This window comes from Artemia franciscana, chromosome 13 (assembly GCF_032884065.1).
Source record: "Artemia franciscana chromosome 13, ASM3288406v1, whole genome shotgun sequence".
NCBI lineage: Eukaryota > Metazoa > Arthropoda > Branchiopoda > Anostraca > Artemiidae > Artemia > Artemia franciscana.
Window position 1 is genome coordinate 7136601 of NC_088875.1, and position 22870 is coordinate 7159470.

General features: G+C 36.5%; 1 protein-coding gene across 1 annotated transcript in view; it reads right to left on the reverse strand.

Moving 5' to 3' along the window:
• The window catches only part of LOC136034466 (PITH domain-containing protein GA19395-like), a 44391-nt gene that overhangs the window by 12038 nt on the left and 9483 nt on the right, over positions 1-22870 (reverse strand). The window contains exons 2-4 of the mRNA XM_065715657.1: positions 11776-11956; positions 7004-7047; positions 698-775 (exon numbers count right to left, since the gene is read on the reverse strand). Coding sequence (XP_065571729.1) covers positions 698-775; positions 7004-7047; positions 11776-11952 — 299 coding nt within the window. The 5' untranslated portion in view covers positions 11953-11956. The remainder of the gene's footprint in view (positions 1-697; positions 776-7003; positions 7048-11775; positions 11957-22870) is intronic.

A 22870-nucleotide genomic window follows, 5' to 3' on the forward strand; every position in this document is an offset into this window, starting at 1 on the left:
CTCAAAATATAGGTTGTTTTCAGTAAAGTAAAAATTATGTTCTGGTCTTCAGCAGGCATGGGGGGCACCAGCCCTACTCACATTAGTTTATGCTTGTTTTGAGCTTGACTTGCTTATTAATTGTAAATTTTGTTCGATTTGGGCCTCATTTCTTCATTGATGGTGATTTGCGAAAGTTTTACACTTGGGACATAATTTGAATTTATTTATTCTCAGCTATGGTGTAATGTAGCTCTTTACTTTCCTTTGGAAAAATTTATTTAGTTGATTTTTTTTAAGATAATAAAAAAAGTTGCCTTTTTTTCTTAGTATTTTTGCGAAAATGCCTTGAAAATTCTTGGAAAAACCTACTTATATAATGTAAGTTAAGAGTCAATGGCCTAACAGAAATTAGTTGTTAAATAAGAGGATGCCATCCCCTTAGCCTTTTTTTGTTCATTAGCCATGCAGTCTGGATGTAGGGACATCCTACCATATCTCCAATCGTCCGTATCTAAACATATGTGTATGTTTTTTTTTCAGGTTTAACCCTTTTAAATAGAATCCTAAATACCATCGATCCCTCCCCCCCCTGAATAACCAAAACTTACAGTTTTTTTTACACATCAGTCTGGATGTTCCACATAAATTGCATGAGACTGACTTCTTTTTTTTTTAAAGAAAAAAGGAGAAAATTTCGATAGATCAAGAAACTTACAACCGCATTTTTGATGGGTGACTTCCTCTTTCTCCACCAATGACAATGATTCCTTTGAGCTTCACATTACCAGTAAATCTAAAAAATACAAAAAATATAACAAAATTTATTTAGAAATAATTATTCGTTTTTTTTTCTAAATCGTTTCTTAAATTTAGTCCAAGAGCTTTTTGAACCTTGATGAGGGATTTCTTTTTTGTCTAGTCTTTCATTAATGTTACTTAATACTGAATTCATTGCCCTAAAACCAATACCAAGATTCATTTCAAAAGAATACACTGCAGTAGTGTAAGGGTTCCGGTTTCCACACGACACATAGGGGGTAAACTTTCGGAGCTACTAGTCCCTCAAGACATTATTACGTGCACCTAGGTCTGGCGCAATACTGTAGTGCTAGTTTATAATAAATCTACGTTATAGACTTTGTTAGGTAATAGATCTACGAGAGCCCACCAAATTAGGATTTTCTAGATTGTTAGGTCATAGGCTTTGGTTGCTGCCTAATAGGGAATGTTTTCTAAGAGATAGAGGTGTCTGTTACGTAATAGGGAGGGTTTACTTTTAATTGCTACATCATAGAGAATGATTTCTAAACGAAATGAGTTAATTGCTTATTAGTTTCTTTTTAAAAAACCTTCAGGGGCTCTCGCCAAATCGGAATTTCTTTGGTTGTTACGCCATATGGTTTGTATGTTATGTAATGTGGAGTGTAAGAGTCAGTTAGTCAATATGCAAACGTTACCTAACAGCTTCCTTAAACAAAAACCACAAGGGTCAGGGCTTGCTTGATTCATGATTTTTTTGGTGTTACCTAATAGTTTCTTTGATTCTTAAAAAAAAACCTACGACACCCCACCAAATCTATTTTCTTTGCTTGTTTAAAAAACTGCAAGGCTCCCCCTCAAGTAAGGACATCATCCTTACATCATCCCCATATTTTCATGCTTTTCCGCCACTTTGTGTCAGCAAACAACGAATTTTTGCCGCCATATTCTATGTGGAGAACCGTTATAGACATCTATTAATTTTCCTATGAACAAACCCTTCGTAGTATCCTGCTATTTCTAGGAAATCAGAAGCGTCGTCTGCTATTATTCTAAAGGGAAACCAAGTAATTTTCTATTCTGTCCTGGGTATAAAAAAGGGTACTGAACGAACATCCCCATGAGTCTTCCATTAAATTTTGAACTCAACAAAATTCTTTAAAAACGGATATATCTCAAAGACATCAAAAGGTAAGCCTTTCTTTCTATACTCACTCCCTCCCACCAGAAACTAAAATGTGTATACCCAAATTTATCCTACGATAACTCTCTATACTAAATAAAATCTACCCCCCTCCAGCTATTGCAAGATTCTCTCGGTGAAAAATTAATCTTATTTCTATTATAAAATGTATGCTTTTACCCCGTTAGCTATTTCAAAGCACTTTTCCAGTAATCAAAGCCTATCCAATCAGCAACCTAAAATTGTATAAGCTGACAGATGTGTTTAAGCCAAGTTAATTATTACCCCCCGTGCGTAGGGTGTATTCCAGCTTAGACTTTATTTAGCGTCAGTATGTAACATCTGGCAAACGCTTAAACAATTGTACGAAAAGGCTAGCTTTTAACAGCTGATTTCGTCTAGAAATGATATACCTTTAGTTGAATTAACTTTAATCGGACAATTTTATATTTCTCTATGCATTCTTTGTCGAGACATAGAAATTTGGTAATACCAATGTCCCCCTCTAACGTATTCTTGAAGAAAAACCAGTTACGTGGACATTCCTCATTACAATACAAAGCACCTTCAATGTAAACCAGTCTATACTGGAGCTCTGTAGTATTTGGAGCTCTGTCAGCATACATTAAGAAGTAAATTGAATCTTCTTACAACAACAAAAGGAAAAACTGTGATTAAATGTCTTTTCGACCCATTCAGCGAGATGGCTAGTAAAAAAGTACTTTTGTTGTCCCGATACCGATTCCTATGCTGCTACTAGTGGACAACAACAATTGGGTCATGGAATGGCCTATTACAGGGGTCTTTCGTCAATTCCCGGTTTCGAGGGAAAATAAGTGTATTGCACCAGTTGCTGCGGATTTTGCGTCCTCTACACTATACGATTAGGGCTCTGGGAAGGATTTTAAAGAAAGTGTTCAAAAAATTCTTAAGTCTAGTGCAAAATCAATCAATTGAAATCCCAGGCCAAGCAATTAAAATCACGACAAAGGAGTAAATATTTAATAAAGACGAGAAACACCTCATAAATCCTCAGGGTCAACTCCGAAAGGAAGCGTAAAACATCAATCTTGTCAAAGAAAAACATAAGTGAAAATTGTTAGATCAAAAAAGGATTTCTTTTCCTAGAAATGGCACATCTACCACAAAAATAAATTCACTCCTTAGTCACCTTATCTCTAATGTTTTTAATGCGGAAAGTGTTGACGTGAGTTTAAAACATGGTTACTAGAAAAAATTTTATCCGCAACAACCACTCTCTGAAAACATACATTTTCAAATTTACTTCACTAAAGATTATTTCGTGGATTTTACTTTCACATTTATAGATTTACAAGTCAAAGTCAAAAAATATAATTATGAAAAAGCAAGTGCAGTCGAGGGGTTATCGTATGGAAATTATGAACTATATGAACACAATTATGAACACAATGGATAATTATGAACACAATATGAATGGAATTATGAACACAAATCAGTGTCTACATAAATGGAACGTTGGTGAGCACAAGCAATAATCTTTCAAATTATGTAAGTTATTTATGATTTATGTTGATGACTCAAATGTCGTATAATTTTTGAGAGGTAGCGCTATTGGATATGAATATAAAACAGACACTGACACTACCGATACACTTAGAGATGGGAAAACTAAAGATTTACGCTTTGTTGGGGAATTAGTCATGACGTTAATTAAAATACCTCAATGATTACCTATTAATGTTAAAATTGATATGAAGCTACAACTCGCACCGTCTAAATTTAATTGCACAAAGTTGTTTACACGGCACCTGATGTAATAGTCCCTCTCTTCCTGGCAATACGTTATTAACGAAAATAACAGGTTATGAGTTCTGTTGCTTTGGCAATTGAAAATTAAGACCTAGTGGAAATAAAATCAAACTGATCGCTCCACATCCAGTCACAAATCACCGACATGTTAATACATGTTCAAGTCAAACTCTTCATTTACCAATGGTGGTATTCCAGAACAAAAGCTTAGATTGATCCCGTTCTAGTAAATAGACGACGGAGAAGCTCCTGCATAGATACTACAGTATAAAGAGGAGCTGATAAAGAGTCTTTAAACGAGTCTGATCAGTATCTACTTATATGTAGAGTCTGTCATCCTGTGAGCAAACAAATGAGACAGAAAAGAGCGAACCACATTGACGTGTATAATCTAAGTTGCCCAGAAGCCGAAGCTCAGATTGAGGCGAAGCTCAGCAATCAGTTTGAAGCTGTGAAGCATTTTTATGAAAATGACCAAGAAAGGGCACAGATCAAAGCTGCTATCCGTAACATTTCCAAGAGGTCCTTGGCCACACCAACCGAAATAAACGAACTTGGGATTCTACCGCACCATAGAGCTAGTTGAAAAGAAACATCCCCTCGTAGGTGGTGCAAAAGAACCCTTAAAAGCAGCCCAAAAGTAGTTAAGCTATCAGTTAAACAGACAGAGTACAGTACTTGTCAAATATTGTAAATCAGCTCGAGCATGCGTACAGACATCATACTAGCAAGAAAATGTTTGAATTGCTAAAAGAAACCAAGGGAAAAGCCCCTTCCGCTACTGATACGCTGAAAGACAAGTACGGGAAATCTTAATCGATTCTCAAGAAGGCGAACTGTAAACCTCCGGCTAAGAGTTGGCTAAATCAATTGGCTATGTTATAATTTGCATTTCCCATTATGTTGGCTATCTTTGGGCAAAAACAATTTTTCTGTGACACAAAATGATAGAAAACAGCACTTCACTATTGCGCAATCTCTTTTATTATTAACAAGGATGGTAAAAATTATATTTTTCGTACTCTCCCAATATTCTACGACACCCCTTCCAATAAAGTTAAATGGAAATATTATACGGTTGGATATAATCACCCTGGATAAAAACAGGGAGGGAGACAAGACACATCAGGCTCACCCATAATAAAAAAATTGAACACAAAGCGATTGCAAACAGATAGGATTCATAACTCCAACCCATCCTGATTTTATCTTGTATTTAGTAATTTTACGCTAGACAGGAAGTAATATACAGAAAATATTACGTTAGGGGGTTCGCCCCCCGTCAGTACCTCACTCTTCACGCTAAAGTTCAAATTTGTTTCCAATTCATTAAAAATGATCCCTGAATCACAAAGGGTTTAATTAGAATAAATAGCTCTTTTGAAAGTACTAAAAAGAACTTGGCACAAAGAGCGAGGCATTGACGAGGGAGCGAACCCCCTCATATACGTAATAATTTCTGTCCGTTTTAAGTTTCGAAGTTGCTCCTTACTTTCAGTTCAAAAAAACTTGTTTTTTATTTAATTTCTGATCGTTTTCGAAATAATGCTGGAAAATCCGGCGTCCCCTTCAAGGAAATTACTTCATGGATTACTTCCCTCATTAACAATTCTTCCATGGAAAGATCCTCCCATGTAACCTTCTCTCCCTGCCCCCCTCCACAAGAAAAAAATCCCCCCTGAAAACGTCTGTATCATTCCCAATAACCAATACTACATGTAAACCATGGGCAAGTTCAAAACTTGCAGCCCTTTCCCCGGGGCTTTGGGGGATTAAGTCATCCTCAAAGACATATTGATTAGATTTTTCGACCATGCTGAAAAAAATGGCTATCTCAAAATTTTAATCGGGTGACTTTGGGGAAAAAATAAACGTGGGAGGGGGCCTAGTTGCCTTCCAATGTTTTTGGTAAATTAAAAAGGGCAAAAGAACTTTTAATTTTCGTTCAAATCAGCCCTCTCGCGATATCAGGACCTCTGGATGGATACGATCACCCCTGGAAAGAAAAAAAAATAAAAAAAAACAAATAAACACGCATCCGTGATCTTTCTTCTGGCAAAAAATACAAAATTCCACATTTTTGTGGATAGGAACTTGAAACAATTTACGCGATGAACAATATCCTAATAGATGTATAATAACCAGAATGAAATCGTAGTAACTCCCTGTTTTCAGGAATGAAGAGACCAAGTTGGAGCCGGAGTTAAAAAAAAAGTGTTCGTTTTGTTGTCCTTGGTACTTTTTATTGGTGTTTATTGGACGATCATTTTTATTGGTGTTGTAACCTTTTTTGGAATAAAAATTATTTTGGGGGGCAGCCAGAAGACAAATTCCAGAAAGAATCAGAAGGAGAATGAATCAGAAAATTTTCCAAAGGAAAACGTTCTCTAATTTTAGTACTACACAATTTCTATTAGCTTTCTTGGCACTTAGAAGTTCACAAATTCTCATTACCAAGTGAAACGATCTATCTTAGCTTCGGTATATGACTTAGTTGGAAATTAAATAAAAAAACTAGTTTTTTTTAACTGAAAGTAAGGAGCGACATTAAAACTTAAAACGAAAAGAAATTACTCCGTGTATGAAAGGGGCTGTTCCCTTCTCAACGTCCCGCTCTTTACGCTAAAGTTTGATTCTTTCTCTCAATATTACTTCATTAAACAGTAAAAAACTTTAGCGTAAAGGGCAGGGCGTTGAGAAGGGAACAGCCCCTTTCATACAGGGAATGTAGAAAAAGTGGTGTAGCAACTTAATGAGCCAACAGTGAAATGATCATAAATACGTCAAGAAGTTAGAACAAAGATGGACAGCATTTGAAATGTTGGAATAAACTTCCAAAAGTTGGAATCAACTGTTGTAAGTTGGAATCAACATTTTATAAGTTGGAATCAATTTATAAAATCTTATAAGAAATTCTCAATAACAAGGGAAAGGTAGTAAATTACTAACTGAATTAGTTTACTTGAAAAATAAAATTGCGGATTTACTTTTCAACTGGCGAAAGCAACCGTTGAAAATCGTTCGTCAATTGAGAATATTCGTGTTCTCTGCTTAGAGTCAATTTACAAATAGTTCCTCCTCACTTTTCCTTGAAATTTGCCTAGATGTACTTAACATGTTTGTGACATCAGTACCATTTATTTACTTTCTCAAATATATGTCGACTTGATCATTTCATTTTACCGGACAATTATCTTTCTTTCTTCCTTTTAGGTTTTTCGGCGATTTCGAAAGAATTCCCTAATTATTATAAAGACGTATTGAGATGAATATGAAATTTGAACTTACGGAATGTTGAAAAGAAGTTCTTCGTCCACGTCAGACTGTACAAACTAAAAGAGAATATTCTGATTAAAATATCTCTAAGTATATTTTTATAAAGTTTAGGTTTTTTTATTGAATTATCCCTGGTTGAAAGTCGGAGATTACATTGAGGCACCTACTAAATAACCGGGCTGGCATGAAAATTTTGATGTGTGAAAAACGTTCTAATTTATAAATACAATAAATACTACTATTACGTATAAATACATTAATTCACATTATAGATAAGGGAAGAAGGTAGTCTCATCAGTGGTGACGCCATACTTACTTCCACAGCACAGATAGGGACTATACTATTGGAGTTGCTAATCCCTCAAGATGTTATTAAGTGCACCAGGGTGTTAAGTAGAATTACAGTACACCTGGGTGTTACGTAAGTGTCTAATATGTTTAGGATTATGTAATATCGCGTGATCTGTTTTGCTCGCCTCAGAATCCGCTAGTCAAGTGGGGAACCCCAGTTGTAACTGAGGATGATTTTTTTTCTTCAAGACATTTTCTTCCATATGTTCTTTTCTTCAATATCTTTCACCTCGGGACACCTTTATAACCAAATGACAACAAAGGTTTTAGTCCGTTGTTGGAATCGAACGTCAGACTAGAGATTTTCTAAATGGAACGACGCGTTAACCACCTGGACCAGCAAATTAGAAATACATTCTATGTGAAAGGCTCCCACTCGAGGAACTCTTTACACAGTTTCTATATCGAAAAGCTATGAGTTGCGAGTTTCATATTACCGATGATAATTCCCATGGGAGGGAAAAAATCAATTAGTGGAAATAGGTTTACGGGATATTATTGTTTTATATATTACACAGACACAAATAGATGTTACATCATAGATATGTCAATGCACAAATCGATAACCTCACTTTTGCTTTTCCAGGTTATCAGGGCTACGCAAACAACACAAGTAAATTACTATGCTGACAAAATAGCGTAAAGAGTTTTGACAAGAGCATTGCTGAGGATCAATAAACTCAGAACAAACCCAGACAAGGCAGTTTTACACTTCTTGGTGATATGGTCCTGGCATTTTTTGAGGGTTGATTTCAGCTTGAAACATAGAGTTCTATTTCAACTAGAGAAAATGAGGAAATACAGAAATAAACAAATGCAAAGAATGAAAATGCAGGAACGAAAGACAAGAAAAACACCCCCAATAGAATTATATATTGGAGATCCATCCTGAACCAAGAAATCTAAAAGATGAAGACTGTTTATTGTCCATACAAGTTTTACTAATAAATAAAATAACAAGAATTACAAAACATTTTATTATTATGGCACTGAAATCAATGTTATACAGCTAGGAAAGGGTTATTTTCCACTATTAAGTCGCTCAATCGAGGATTGTCTACATAAATACTGAAAAAATCACCACATGTATACCCGCAACATCAAAAATATAATATCGTATGAAAATCATAGCTTTTAATCAATTAACTTTGCACTGGCTTCCAATTTGGTCGGAGAGCCTTTGTAATCCAACGAGAACCAGTTTATACCGTATATTGTATTCAACATTTTCTTGAATAAGCCCTTTCCTTGTCCCTTCAACCAGTAGTTTATACATTTTCCCACTAAAATTTCCGCCTTCTAAGACATACGGCAATTACCTTCTAAAAACAGAGCAACCCCCTCGTTGCATTAAAGATATGGGTCTTAAGTTTTAACATCACACCTTGCTTTTAGGCTTTTCGTTTTTAATTTTATATTTTCTTACTGTTTAAAAAGGATATACAATGTAAAACATTCTCTTGAATTAGCTCTCTTCTTATTTCCAGTGATTTTGTAGAAATTATGTGCATGGTGGCACCCTGCAGCATCCGTCATTATCACTTAAACGGTTTCTGACGTTTGAATATCCCGACAGATATTTTTTTTGAACAGTAGGAACATACCATTTCATTACTAGATCGTGATGCTTCATAGCGTTTCACGTCAACGCACGGCTTTGTGACTGGCTCGTGGCACTATTTGTCACCCCTCATAATTACTAAGGTATTTCCAGACATTTTCTTGATCAAGAGTATGTTTGAATCCATTGCTTCGTGTTTTCGAAAGCCAACCCTCTATAATGCCCCCATGGCAGTTCATGCCCCACCGTGGCAATATGTGGCAAACCCGTCACATCCTTGTGATGCATCTTATCATTCCTAAGGCATTTTTCAGGTGTTGAATCCAATTTTTAATGGTTTCACGAGCCACCCCTCCCCTTGTTATTCATCATGTCAATTCATGCCGCTATGGCAATATGTGGCAGAACTGTGACATCCCTGTGATACATATTGTCATTATTAATGCATTTTCCAGATATTTTCTTGATATAAATTATGCTTTAAATCCATAGGTGCAGGTTTTCGCAGACCATCCCCTCGTGATACAACATGTCTATTCACGCCACCGTGGCAATACGTGACAAACCCGTCGGATCCCTGCGATGCAAAATATCATTCCTAAGGCATTATTCAGATATTATCTTGATAAAATTATGCTTTAAATCCATTGGTTCCTTTTTTTTGCAAGCCATCCTCCACTTAAAGCCCAGGAGAAGTTACTTCGGCGTGAAACAGAAAGTTCTAATTCAAAAATTATGAAAAACAGCTAATCCTCCCTCGTCCTTTCTTATCCCGGTACCTATTGCAGGCAAATGTGGCATTTTAAGCCTGAAAAGGAAAATCCGTCAATTGCTATAAAAACGCAAGAAAACCAAAAAGTCTGAAAGCAACCAAAAGACACAGACCTAGAAACTAAGCAGCAAGAAATGACCCCTTTTCTTCGTAATCCCAGAAAGGATAATCCATCAATAATAACAAAAACACAATAAAACCACCAAATCCAAAAAAAAACACAGAACTAGATATTGAGCAGCAATAAATGACCACTTTTCGTCGTAATCTTAGAAAGGACAATCCATCAATAACTATAAAAACACAAGAAAACCACCAAACCCTAAAAACAACTACAAACACAGACCTAAAAACTTGGCAACAATAAATGACCCCCTTTCGTCGCAATTCTGGAAAGACAAAAGATTTCCCATAAAATGTGGTGCCTAGTTGCCCTCCTCAACAAAAGGGGATCCCAATGCATTTGCAACGTTTTCTGGTACCATTACAGCTTCCCTATTTATAATTAGTTTCAATGGGAGATCAGGTGGGGAGCTGCAGGAACACAGCATTGAGTTAACAGGCTTCCATGCTTTCTGAGACTTCTTCCAATTTCAGCTATTTTCCTGTTAATGTAATCTGCTCAAATATATCAACGTAAAATTGCTCGAATATATTTTTAGAGTTCTCAAATTTCTCAAGCATCCCTTTGCATGGGTCATTTATGTACACTCTTTTTTCTTCACTGGATCCATCCACGGCATAACAATTAAAAATTATTACCCTCGTAATTATTATAAACATAATTACCAAAAAATTAACAATAAGTTGAAAATTGAACTTATTTATTTGTCACAAATGTATTGTATTATATGTAAACTATGAAATATAGGTTTCAAGTTATTCTACATAGATATGATATAGTAAGTATTCCAAACACTTAAATATTTAATACTCCTACAATTACATTTCAATTGAATATGAAATTTAACTAGCAAAGGCAGTTACAAACACTGACACTTACTTTCAATTTTGGCTTTTATATCGATCCCTTTGACTTCTCAATTCCCCTTTATTTTTGTCCATCCAGTCTGTGACAATGGATATGCTGGGATACCAATTTTTCCGAACATTTTTATTAATTTCATAAACTACAGATCGATTAAAAGAGTCTATGGATAGGGTGCAGAGACGTTCATTACCTCCATTTACTTTAGCTTCTTCTCCTTTCCACTTTTCATTCGTCTCTCGTTGAAGGTACATTAAGTCTGCAATTACAGAGGAACCTCTCCCCATTAATATGTGTCTTTTTTCAATACATCTATATTTAAAGATGGCGGTAATTGACAGAGACCCTTATTATTTTCAACATTTTCTTTCTCCTCTCTTTTCTCCTTATCTTCATTAACTGTACGAAACGGCCTTAAACTTGAGTGCAAAGTGAAGGTAAAATGTCTTCTCAGGCTGACTGAGATCACATAGATGCGGGGATGCCAGCTTTCCCAAAGGTTTTTAACTCATCCCTGGAATTACTCACGAGTTAGCAAAGCCACCGGGTAAAGTTAGCAGACATTCTTCACCTGTAATTTTCCTTCCCATATCCTCCTTTCCATTTTTACATTCCTTTAATTTTCAGCATCTATCAAATCTACGATCACAAAGGTGACTCTGCAACTTGTATAAAGTTGCCCCCCCCCCACTGCACTTCCTAGCTGAAGGGCCTTGAAGTGAATATTAGCACTGCCAGTTTGGACTTTAAGGGTGTAGTGCCATATTCTTTCCTTTATACCTTCCCCAAATGGTTATCTATCTTTTATCTGTACAGTTTTATCTGTAGTTAAAGACGGCTATGATTGACACAGACATTCACTATTTTCAACTTTTCCCTTTCATTTCTTCTTTCTTTGTTTGTCGTTAATCGCAATGAAACTAATATGCGATTTCCCCCTGTTTTAATCAATTTCTTGGAGATTATCTTCAATCAAAATTTTAAAATATATTTATTTTTCTCTTTTTAATTCAAAAGACAAAATCTTCATCAAAAAGCAGGTTTATCTTAATTTTCAGAAACATTAATTTACCAGGTAAAAATTTAATAAAGATTAAACTTTGTTGATATACCTTTGTTCTGTCCAATCTTTCATCCCAGGGTTTAAAAACTAACTTCCCTGAGCCGTCAGCAGATTCATTGAGACATTCCAAACTTTCCATGTTGATCTTAGAATACAAACTGTATTCAACACCAAGGGTTTCTACGTGGTCGCAACCACAAGAACTGCTATGAAGATGACCTGCCATTTATCTAAAATTGTATTAAAAATTACTGCATGTAAATAAGAAGCAAGAGATTAGATATAATAAAGACGTATTTGAACGCCAAACACTTGTATAAACTATTATAAAAGTATATATAAAGACTAGTAAACAACCAAGGGTATTTGTGCCCCAAATCTTTATAAGAACTTAATTTTGCTAAAGAGGAGGGGGAAGAGAGGGGTATTATACTCAAAATTCTAAGTACCATAATCTGACGAAGGGAGTGTAGCTGTGCAGATCATGCACTTTCCTCTCTACTGGAAGACCAAAAATCGAAAAAGAGTGTCAGGTTTTGTAAAGTTAGAGGAAAAGTTATTTGCTTCCTTTGAAAACTATAAAAAAAAGTTGCTCCCTCTTCTTTGAAATATGTTGTACGTGCATTCCATACATACCAAAATTTGTGTCACTTGTGTCTTATCGCCACCACACTCAAGTTCTGTCGAGAGATGAAGTTTCGTTAATGCTAATGATATTATTATATTCAAATATTTCGATATTCAAAAAAAGCTATATCAAAGGCTGTGACCACCCACACCCTTTGCGGCAAGGATTACAAGTTGTGAAACGTGCCTATCATCTGCACATAAGTTTTGTTACTGGGAAAGGTGGGCATGCTTGATCCTGGGTCTCTAAAAAGCCTAAAGGTATTAAGCTGAAACTTCTAGGGAATATAGGGAGATATGTTCTCAAAAGGGTGTATCAGAAATATTTCAGGAACAGCTTAGTGTATTAATTTGAAACTTCCAGGGCATGTAGAGGATGACGTCTAACTAACTAATTTATTTGTTAATCATAGGCAGCGCAATAGCGCTGCTTAAGTAAAGAGCAATGTGAGCACAAGGTATTATTTATTTACTTTTTTTTAGACGAGAGCACTTCATATTGAAGGAGTTGTCTCAGGAACTTTGAACTTTTAAAAGGGCTTATTCGATTGAGAAATTCAAAGGGCTAGTGCCTTTTTAATAGTTGAATGTGATTAGAGGGCAACTAACCTCCCTCCACACCCACCATTTTCCCAAACACAATCAATCAAAATTTTGAGATAGCCATTTTGTTCAACATAATTAAAAGATCCAGAAATCATGTCTTTGAGGATGACACCTCTCACCCCCCAACCCTCGGGGAAAGGGTTGTGAGTAATGTCCTGGGGGCATTTGAGGCTTACAAAGAAAGGATGATCATATAAACTTCAAACGGGGCTCATTTGATTGGTAACAAAAAGTTCTTGTGCCCTCTTTAAGATTCAGAGTAATCTGAGGGTGTATACCCCCCCCCCCCCACACCTTTTAGTTCCCCGAAATGTATACAAATATGTATCTGATTTAAATTTTGAAATGGACAGTCTGTTGTCGTAGACACTTTTAAAAGGGCTTATTAGATTTAGAATTGAAAGGACTAGTGCCCCTTTTGATAGTCAAAAGCAATTAGAGAGCAACTAGCCCTCTTTTTACGCCACCCATTTCCCCAAATGCATCCAATCAAAATTTTAATATAGCAATTTTGTTCAGCAAAGTTAAAAGGTTCGGAAATTATGTCTTTGAGAATGACAACCAGCCCTCAGGGCAAGGGTTGTAAGTTATGCCCTGGGGGCATATAAGGTTTGTATGGAAAGGGTGGTCGTAGATACTGTGGAGGGGGCTCATTGGATTGGTCATCAGAAGTTTTAGTACCCTATATAAGATTAAAAGTGATCGAAAGTCGGATATCCCCCTCCACACCTCGTATTTTCCTGAAACAAATCTGATAGAAAATTTGAAATGGCTATTTGTTGTCACAGAAACTTAAAAAGGTTCATTCAATTGGAAATTGAAAGGGCTAGTGCCCATTTTAATAGACTAAAGTGATAATAACTAACGCCCCCTTCCACGCCCACCATTTCCCCAAACACTTCAAATCAAAATTGTGAGATAGCCATTGTGTCCACGTAATTGAAAGACCCGGAAATTATATATTTGAGGATGACAACCATTCTAGCCCTCAGGACAGGGGTTGTAAGTTATGCCCCAGGGGCAAAAGGGTTAATATAGAAAGGATGATCGTATAAACCTCTGAGTGGGCAAATTAGAGTGCCAATCAGAAGATTTAGTGCCCTGTTTGAGATTCGGAGTGATGGGGTGGCGGATACCTCCCCACACCTCGTATTTTTCCGAAATGCATCTGATGGAAATTTTGAGATGGCCAGTTGTTGTCGTAGAAACTTCAAAAAGAGCCCATTCGATTGAAAATTGAAAAGGTTACGGTCCTTTCTAATAGTTGAAAGGGATTTCGACTATCACCCATCGCCCATCACTTCTCTAAACATATCCAATCGAAATTTTGAGATAGCCATTTTTTTCAACGTCATTGAAAGGTTTGGAAAGTATGTCTTTGAGGATGAGAACATCCTTCCCCCAGAGCCTTCAGGGCATTCGTTATGAGTTTCGTCCCGGGTGCATATAAGGTATATATAGAAAGGATGATCGTAAAAGTGTGTCAATAGATTTACCAGCTGAACTCGGTAGGAGAAGAAAGGAATTGCTAACGTTCGGTTGCCAATTGAAAACATCGAAATCATCAGCTGAAAAGGTTGCAGAGACGCGTGTAGTCCAGTGAGGAATAAAATTATGGCTGACTGGATCAATATTAAATATCGACCCAATTTATGATTGTCTTTTGAAAAATGAATCAATAGTCAATAAGGGAATTAAAATTAATTACTAGACCAAAAAGAGTTGCTTCAATATTAGCTTACAAGAGGATTATTTCGCAACAGAATAGTTAACTAGGTTTCAATTTTCATAATTTTTCCTCAGTTGCTTTTATGTTCTCATTGAAGTAACTCGAATAGCTTCTTTTCCCTACGTGGACCAGTAGTGACAATTGTATTTATTATTATTGATGGTGATTTTATTTGTTTTTAGTTTAGTGTTTTATCTTTTTATCTTGTGCTGAGGACACCTAGTTTGGATATAGGCTAAATATCCGCGTTATTTTAGTCTTTCCTCTCTACTGGCCGCAGTCTCGTCCGAGTTTTTTTTTTGTGGAGTTTTATCTCTCTTTGTTGTTTAAAATTATGGCTAGATGTCAAATATTTTCGAATCCACAGTGGACTAAATTTTCAGACAACTGCTCTGATCCGCTTAAACTGCTGATAACGGCGCATTTGATAACTGATTCTTAGTGATTTATGTGTCATGAGTTGATTTTGTTTTTCCTTTATTTTTCTTGTCGATTTTTTTGCTGTTATGTTCGATAGGGTTGAATTAAGGTGCAAAAGTATGATTAGTATTTGATAGATTTTACGGCTATAGCGGCAGAAATGGTTAAAAAATGTCATTGGTATTTACGCTTGCCTATTTGAGTTTTACTTTTGAGTTTTAGTTTTTGAGTTTTACATTGGTATTTACGTTTGCCTATTTTCCAAAGAGTTTTCATTTTCCTACTTTAGAACTTATATTTAAATTGCTCTCGCTTCTGATGAGTAAAATGAATTGTCAGAAATTCTGTTGTTTTGTTTGCTATCTCCATTTCTATGCCTTTATTTTTTTACTTCGTGTTTTTCTTTCCTGGCTTTAACCTCTATCCCATGTTACTTACCCTTTTCTTTACCTTTTTAATTGCATTTATTTTTCTGTTTAAATTTAAATTGATTAAAAAAATCAAGTTCGTGCCACTGCCTATTTATTGCGCTTTGATGAGATTATCTACGTTATGATTGTTCACTCCACTACCACCTGATCTCTGCATCACTGTATTAGTAAGTGACTATGTTTGATTTTGATTATTCATGGAAAGCCAACGCTAATGATAACAAGAGCTAAGAGCTCATATGGCACTTGTGACGAGGCAAGAAGAGCTAAGAGCCAAGAGCTCATATGATAAAAAAGCTCTAACAAAATTCTAAGAATCAATAGATTGATTTAAAAGGAAAATCAGAGGCTTAATGCCGGTCAAGATTTAAAATAAGAGCTCAGAATCACGATGTCCTTCTAAATATCAAAATTCATTAAGATCCCATCACCCACTCGTAAGTTATAAACACCTCATTTTTGCTAATTTCTCCTCTCCCTTTAGCCCCTCCAAAATGGTCGAATCTGGGAAAACGACTTAAGTCAATTTGTGCAGCTCCCTGACACGCCTACCAATTTTCATCGTCCTAGCACGTCCAGAAGCACCAAACTCGCACTATCACTGAACCCCTCCCCCTAACTCCCCCAAAGAGAGCGAATCAAGTACGGTTACGTCAATCACGTATCAAGGACATTTGCTTATTCTATCCACTAAGCTTCATCCCGATTCCTCCACTCCAAGCGTTTTCCAAGATTTCCCCCTACAACTCCCCCCTATGTCAACAGATCTGGTCGGGATTTGAAACAAGAGCTTTGAGAGATGAATTCCTTCTAAATAAAAAATTTCATTAAGATCCGGTCACCCGTTCTTAAGTAAAAAATGCCTCAATTTTTCTAATTTTTCCAAAATAACACCCCCCAGCTCCTCCAAAGAGAAAGGATCCGTTCCAATTATGTCAATCACGTATCTAGAACTTGTGCTTATTCTTCCCATCAAGTTTCATCCCGATCTCTCCAATCTAAGCGTATTCCAAGATTTCTGTTTCCGTCCTCCAACTCCCTATGTCCCCTGATCCAATTCAAGTCGAAAATGGAGCATCTGAGACATAAGATCCTTTATATATATATATATATATATATATATATATATATATATATATATATATATATATATATATATATATATATATATATATATATATATATATATATATATATATATATATATATATATATATATATATATATATATATATATATATATATATATATATATATATATATATATATATATATATATATATATATATATATATATATATATATATATATATTATATATATATGTATATATATATATATATATATATATATATATATATATATATATATATATATATATATATATATATATATATATCAAGTTTCATTAAGATCCGATCACCTATTCGTAAGATAAAAATACCCCGATTTTCACGTTTTCCAAGAATTCCAGTTTCCCCCTCCAACTCCCCCCAATGTCACAGGATCTGGTTGGAATTTAAAAATAGAGCTTTAAAGCACAAGATCCTTCTAAATATCAAATTTTATTAAGATCTGGTCACCCGTTCGTAAGTTACAGATGCCTCATTTTCCGAATTACCCCCCCCCCCCCCAACTCCGCCAAAGAGCGCAGATCCGGTCAGGCTATGTCAGTCACGTATCTTAGACAGGTTTTTATTCTTCCCATCCAGTTTCATCCTGATCTCTCCGCTTTAAGTATTTTCTAAGATTTCCGGTCCCCCCCAACTGCCCCCCCAATGACGCTTGATCCGGTTGAGATTTAAAATAAGAGATCTGAGTTACGAGGTCCTTCTAAATATGAAGTTTCATGAAGATCCGATCACTCCTTCGTAAAGTTCCAATTATGTCAATCACGTATCTAAGACTTCTGCTTGTTTTTCCCACCAAGTTTCATCCCGATCCCTCCAATCAAAGCGTTTTCCATTATTTTAGGTTCCCCCCAATGTTACCAGATCCGGTCGGGATTTAAAATAAGAGCTTTGAGAGACGATATCCTTCTAAATATCCAATTTCATTGAGATCCGATCACCCGTTCGTAAGTTAAAAATACCTCATTTTTTCTATTTCTCATAATTAACCCCCCCCCCCCCAACTACCACAAAGAGAGCGGATCCGATCCAGTTATGTCAATCATGTATCTAGGACTTGTGCATATTTTTCCCACCAAGTTTCATCCCAATCCCTCCACTCTAAGTGTTTTCCAAGATTTTAGGTTTCCCCCTCCCAACTCCCCCCCCCCCAACGTCACCAGATCCGATCGGGATTTAAAATAACAGCTCTGAGACACGATAGCCTTCCAAACATCAAATTTGATTAAGATCTGATCAACCGTTCGTAAGTTAAAAATACTTCATTTTTTCAATTTTCTTTCCGAATTAACGGGCCCCCCACTCCCCTCTCACCCAGATGGTCAAATCGGGAAAACTACTATTTCTAATTTAATCCGGTCCGGTCCTTGATACGCCTGCCAAATTTCATCGTCCTAGCTTACCTGGAAGTGCCTAAAGTAACAAAACCAGGACAAACAGACAGACCAACAGACTGACAGAATTTGCGATTGCTATATGTCACTTGGTTAATACCAGGTGCCATAAAACGAAGATTTAGATGCGTATATAATTAGAAGAGTTAATTTTAATAAAATTATGAATAACCCAGGGCTCGGAATGATTCCTGCTCATTAGAGAAGGGACTTGACAACCTGTCAAGGGACTTTTAGGGGTGAAAAAGGAACCAAAAGTGGGAAGGGATTTTGACAGCCATTGATGGTCAAAACATCACTTCGCCCACAAATCAGAAACGGTGACCAAGTTACGCTAAGAATAATCATATTGATGAATTTTGGAAGGAACTGGTTTTCAATGGAGACGGTGTCATTTGTCTTTATTTTTCCATTTTCTTTTTGTTCAAACTTTAAGTTGTGCTCGTTTTAAAACAAAAAGGGAAGCAACTTCAAGACTAGAAACAAGTAAAAAAAATCTCTAAAACTTCAGCTTGCAATCTAACTCATTCACTTCTTCGACTTCTTTGAGAAATTGGTGTACTTGCTTATCAGTTCCGACTTCCTCTTTTGTATATCCTTTCCAGCCGACTCTTCTCCATATGTTTTGTTTTTTTTTCGTTTTTTTCACGTTTTCATGGCACTCTCTAGTAAAGAATTAGCCAAGGCGATGTTCAAAAAATCCTTTGAAGCTACCACTTTTGTCAGATAAGTCGCCTCGCTCAAGGGGACATCAACAATTACTCGTTTTTGTTTTTCAACGGCCTCCTTTTCTTGCAATGATTCCTCAAGTCTATCTAGCTTTTTTTTTGTTGGTCTAGGATGCTTTGTAGAGCAGCTTGTTCTTTTGCCATGCTCTTTACATAGTCTTGGTATTTTGACCAAAATGACTATTATATACTACAGTCTTGTTGGTAATATAGTACCTTTTGTTGGTTCTCAATCCTAAACCTGAACGGAAGCGAGAGCTTGGCTACTAATATATTTTATTTTATATAACTTAACTAGAAATATAAATACTCAAAATATACTCAACTTAGGTTTTACTTAGCTTTTCTTCACTAGACTTGAAATTGAACTAAACTCGTTAAATCTTTCCCCTAATATATATACCAAAACTGAACATATACCCAACATGAACCCACAATATATTCCCAGAAAAATGATAAAATTATATAACACCCAGAGACTAAAGTGAAAGTGACAGTTGCATCTATTTAGATAAGGGACAGTTGCATCTATTTAGAATCTACTTAACCCGACTAAGCCTTAGCGTACTACGCTAGGGTTGTAGCTAGGGTGCCCCCTCCTTACATTGAACCGTCCCAGTTCAAATTAAAAAGAGGCCAAAAAGTTTAGCAACTTCTGAAAATTTAAAAGACTTACAATGTACGTTTTAAATCACTTTTGTTCATTTTGCGCAGCTTGCGCTTAAAAATGTTAATTTTTACTCTATCTTAGAGAAATCTTGTAAGTTGGATTGCAAATGACCGGCTTATTATCATACGCAACTAAAAGTTTATGACAGACCGGCTTATCACCACACCCGACCGAAAGTTAATGACCCACACTGGTACAGTCAGTTTCCAAAATATCACTGTTTCACTTGTAAACGAACTTCGATGACCAGATGTTATTCTTCGATGACAGCAAGACCTTAGGAGAACCAGAAGGATCTAATATGTAAATCAGGATCAAATACGTAAACTAGGATCAAATACGTAAATCAGGATCAAATGCGTAAATCAGGATGAAATAGGTAAATGCGTAAACAAAGCTCAATGCAAAACCTGGGATGTGACAGCTACGTCTGGAGATAACTAAATGACTTATTTACATATGTAGAGCATACAAGGATGATAGTTGTTTGAAGGATTACTTAAGATGTACTTCGATAGGAATAGTTCAACTATTTAGATACTGCAGGCGAAGCCCGTGGCTTCCTCTTCTGCCTACATGATGCTTCAAAGTAGGTTTGCAAAATGGAGAAATTAATAGTAAGAGAAGTCTCGTCTGCAAAAAGTATGGTTCTCATATCACGTCGATGGAGCTACTCTGGGCTGACCAACGAAGATTCAAAGTGCAGCTTCTCTTTGGAACTTAGTGGATATGCATGGATGTAGAAAAGAGCCATGACTGACGATCGATGTGGCGATGGTCTGCCGTCGCGTGTAGGTAGTTGCATCTAGAAGTATGGTGAGCATCAATTACTTAAAAAAAAAATACAAAATAAAGGGAACAAGTATGTGGTGTGAGTTATATACATAAAATAAAATTTTTCGCTAAATTAATTTTCCAAAAGGTTAGAAAACACATTCAATATCAAGCGCTTAACAATAGGTTGGTCGATTGCAATAGCATTTGCGCCACCTAGCGTTTTATATTAAAGGCGCTCCGGACTCCGATTTTCTCGTTGCGGCCGCAATCGCGGAGGACCCGGGGCCTTCGAGTGATATGCAGCCGAACAGCGGGGAAGTAGAGTCTTCTGTACCAATCGCAGTTAGGCTTGATGGATTCAACTTTCAAAGTCATTTGTCGACTGACCTTGAAAGTTTCATAATTAGTTGATAAAAGAGGAATTGGTTTGGGCGAAGTTATAGGCGTTAGGTTCGTAAACTTTTCTCGTTTCGCATGTTTGGCGTGCTAGTGTGGCTTGGACGTAAAATGTCACCAGTTTTGTCGAGCCATTGGGCAGTCGAATCGTCGGTTGAACTATCCTGTGCCGAATTAGTCTGACGACCAGTGTCGTAGTCTAGAAAAGCTTCTGAGTCAAATTCGATATCCCAGTGTTGTGTGGGAGTAGTCTTGTCGTCCGTCTGTCCGTCTGGTAGTTGGTCACTGGGCTCAAACGACCAAGGAGTTCTAAAAACCGTCGGTCTTAGTCGGTTGTGATGCACGGTAATCATGCGCAAATGCCCATCAATTTTCTTGATTTCATAGTTAACTTCGTTTACCTATGCTAAAACCCTATATGGACCGTCAAATTTTAAAATTGAAAGTTTTTGTCCTTTCCTAGACAATTGAACATTTAAATAAACAACATCTCCGGGATTATAAGGTTTAAAATGAATTTTTTTTATGATACTGTTGTTTTTGTTTGAACCTAGCTGCTATTATATTTGAATTGAGCCGTTGAAAAATATCTCTAGATCGCATTAACATTTCAGACTTGTAAGAACTATCAGAGTCATAAAGTGTTCGCTGTTCCGTAGCTTTTTCTGCAGGAGAAATGACATCCCGGAGAAATATGAGAAAGAAACTAGATTTTCGGTCATATTATGTTTAGCCGTGTTCATAGCGAACGAAAAATAAGAAGTCCATGCATCCCAATCCCCTCGATGTTGCTAATTGACATACTGCAAAAGAATTGAGGCAACTTCCCGATGTCTTCTTTCAAGGGCTCCATTACTTTGAGCGTGTTCCGGTGACGTAAAAAGGTGATTTATTCCCAATTTATGGCAAAAAACTTGAAATTCTTGGTTTTGAAGTGACTACCATTATCCAACAAAATGGAAGTAGGATCCAATAATATGGCAGTAATTTTCAACTAAAGCAAGCAAAACTGTCTGGGTTTTGGCATCTACAATATTAACAAGATGAATATGGCGCTTAAAATAATCTAATATGGAGAGATTGTAAGTATTACCATTGGCTGTTTTAGGCAATGGGCCTACTAAGTCCATCAAAATCATTTCTAAAACATTTGACGGAAGTGGTAATCTTTGGAGTGGAGCCTTGTGCCTCACATTCATAGGCTTCCTGGAGATACAAGTGGGACATAATCCGCAATAACGTTTACAAATTGAATACATGGTCTTTTAATCTTGAGAAAGTTTTTGCTGTCGCAAAAAGACCAGCGTATGAAGAATCATGAAAATACTCCATTATTTTAGGAACGAGTTTGTTGGGAATGACTGGAACTATGCTGTATTCTCCCTTTCTACATTTACCGGAAAAAGTTGACACATGACACAAAACACCGTTTTTATAACAAAGTTTAGGATTTCCCTATTAACAAGCTTTTCTACACCTAATGGCATAATGGGCTTAGAAGTGAGATACTTGAGAATGCTAGAACAAAATCTATCAGCCTTCTGCGCCTTTTTTTAGTTCTTCCATGTCGATAGCCAGAGGCAGTATTGGAAAAGAGTTAGAATCCACCACAGCGTTTACAACTGGCAAGCGCGACAAAGCGTCAGAGACCTCATTTTGAGAGCCGGGTCTGTAAGCTACTTCAAAGTCGAAATCTTGGAGACTAAGAACCCAGCGAGCTGTTCGTCCCGCCGGCTCTTTTGTAGATAACAGCCACTTAAGACTTTGGTGGTTAGTCTCTACCTTAAATATAATCACATAAAGGTACTGGCGATATAGTTGCATATCGCCGTATGTATGACAACCTCTCATTCATCCTGAACTTGAGAAAGTTTAGCCGCAATGGCAGAATTTGAAGTGTCGCAAGCTAAAACATAGTCACCTTTCCCTATCCTAGGCAGTCCTTAACTGGGTGATGAAATCAGCTTTTCTTTCAATGAATTGAAAGCAAAACTGTGTAACTCTGTCCGGTCAAAAGGCACGTCCTTTTAGTCAACTCAGTAAGCGGTGAAGCTAATTCTGAAAAACGAGGAATATATTTCCGAAACCAAGAAAATAGTCCGAGAGCAGAACGAAGTTCCGCTGAATTTGAAGGATAATCCAGTTTCTCGACAGCACGAATCTTCTCCGGGTCTGCACGTATAGGACCATGCGAAACCAGATGCCCAAACACTACTACCGATTCCGCTAATTACGCT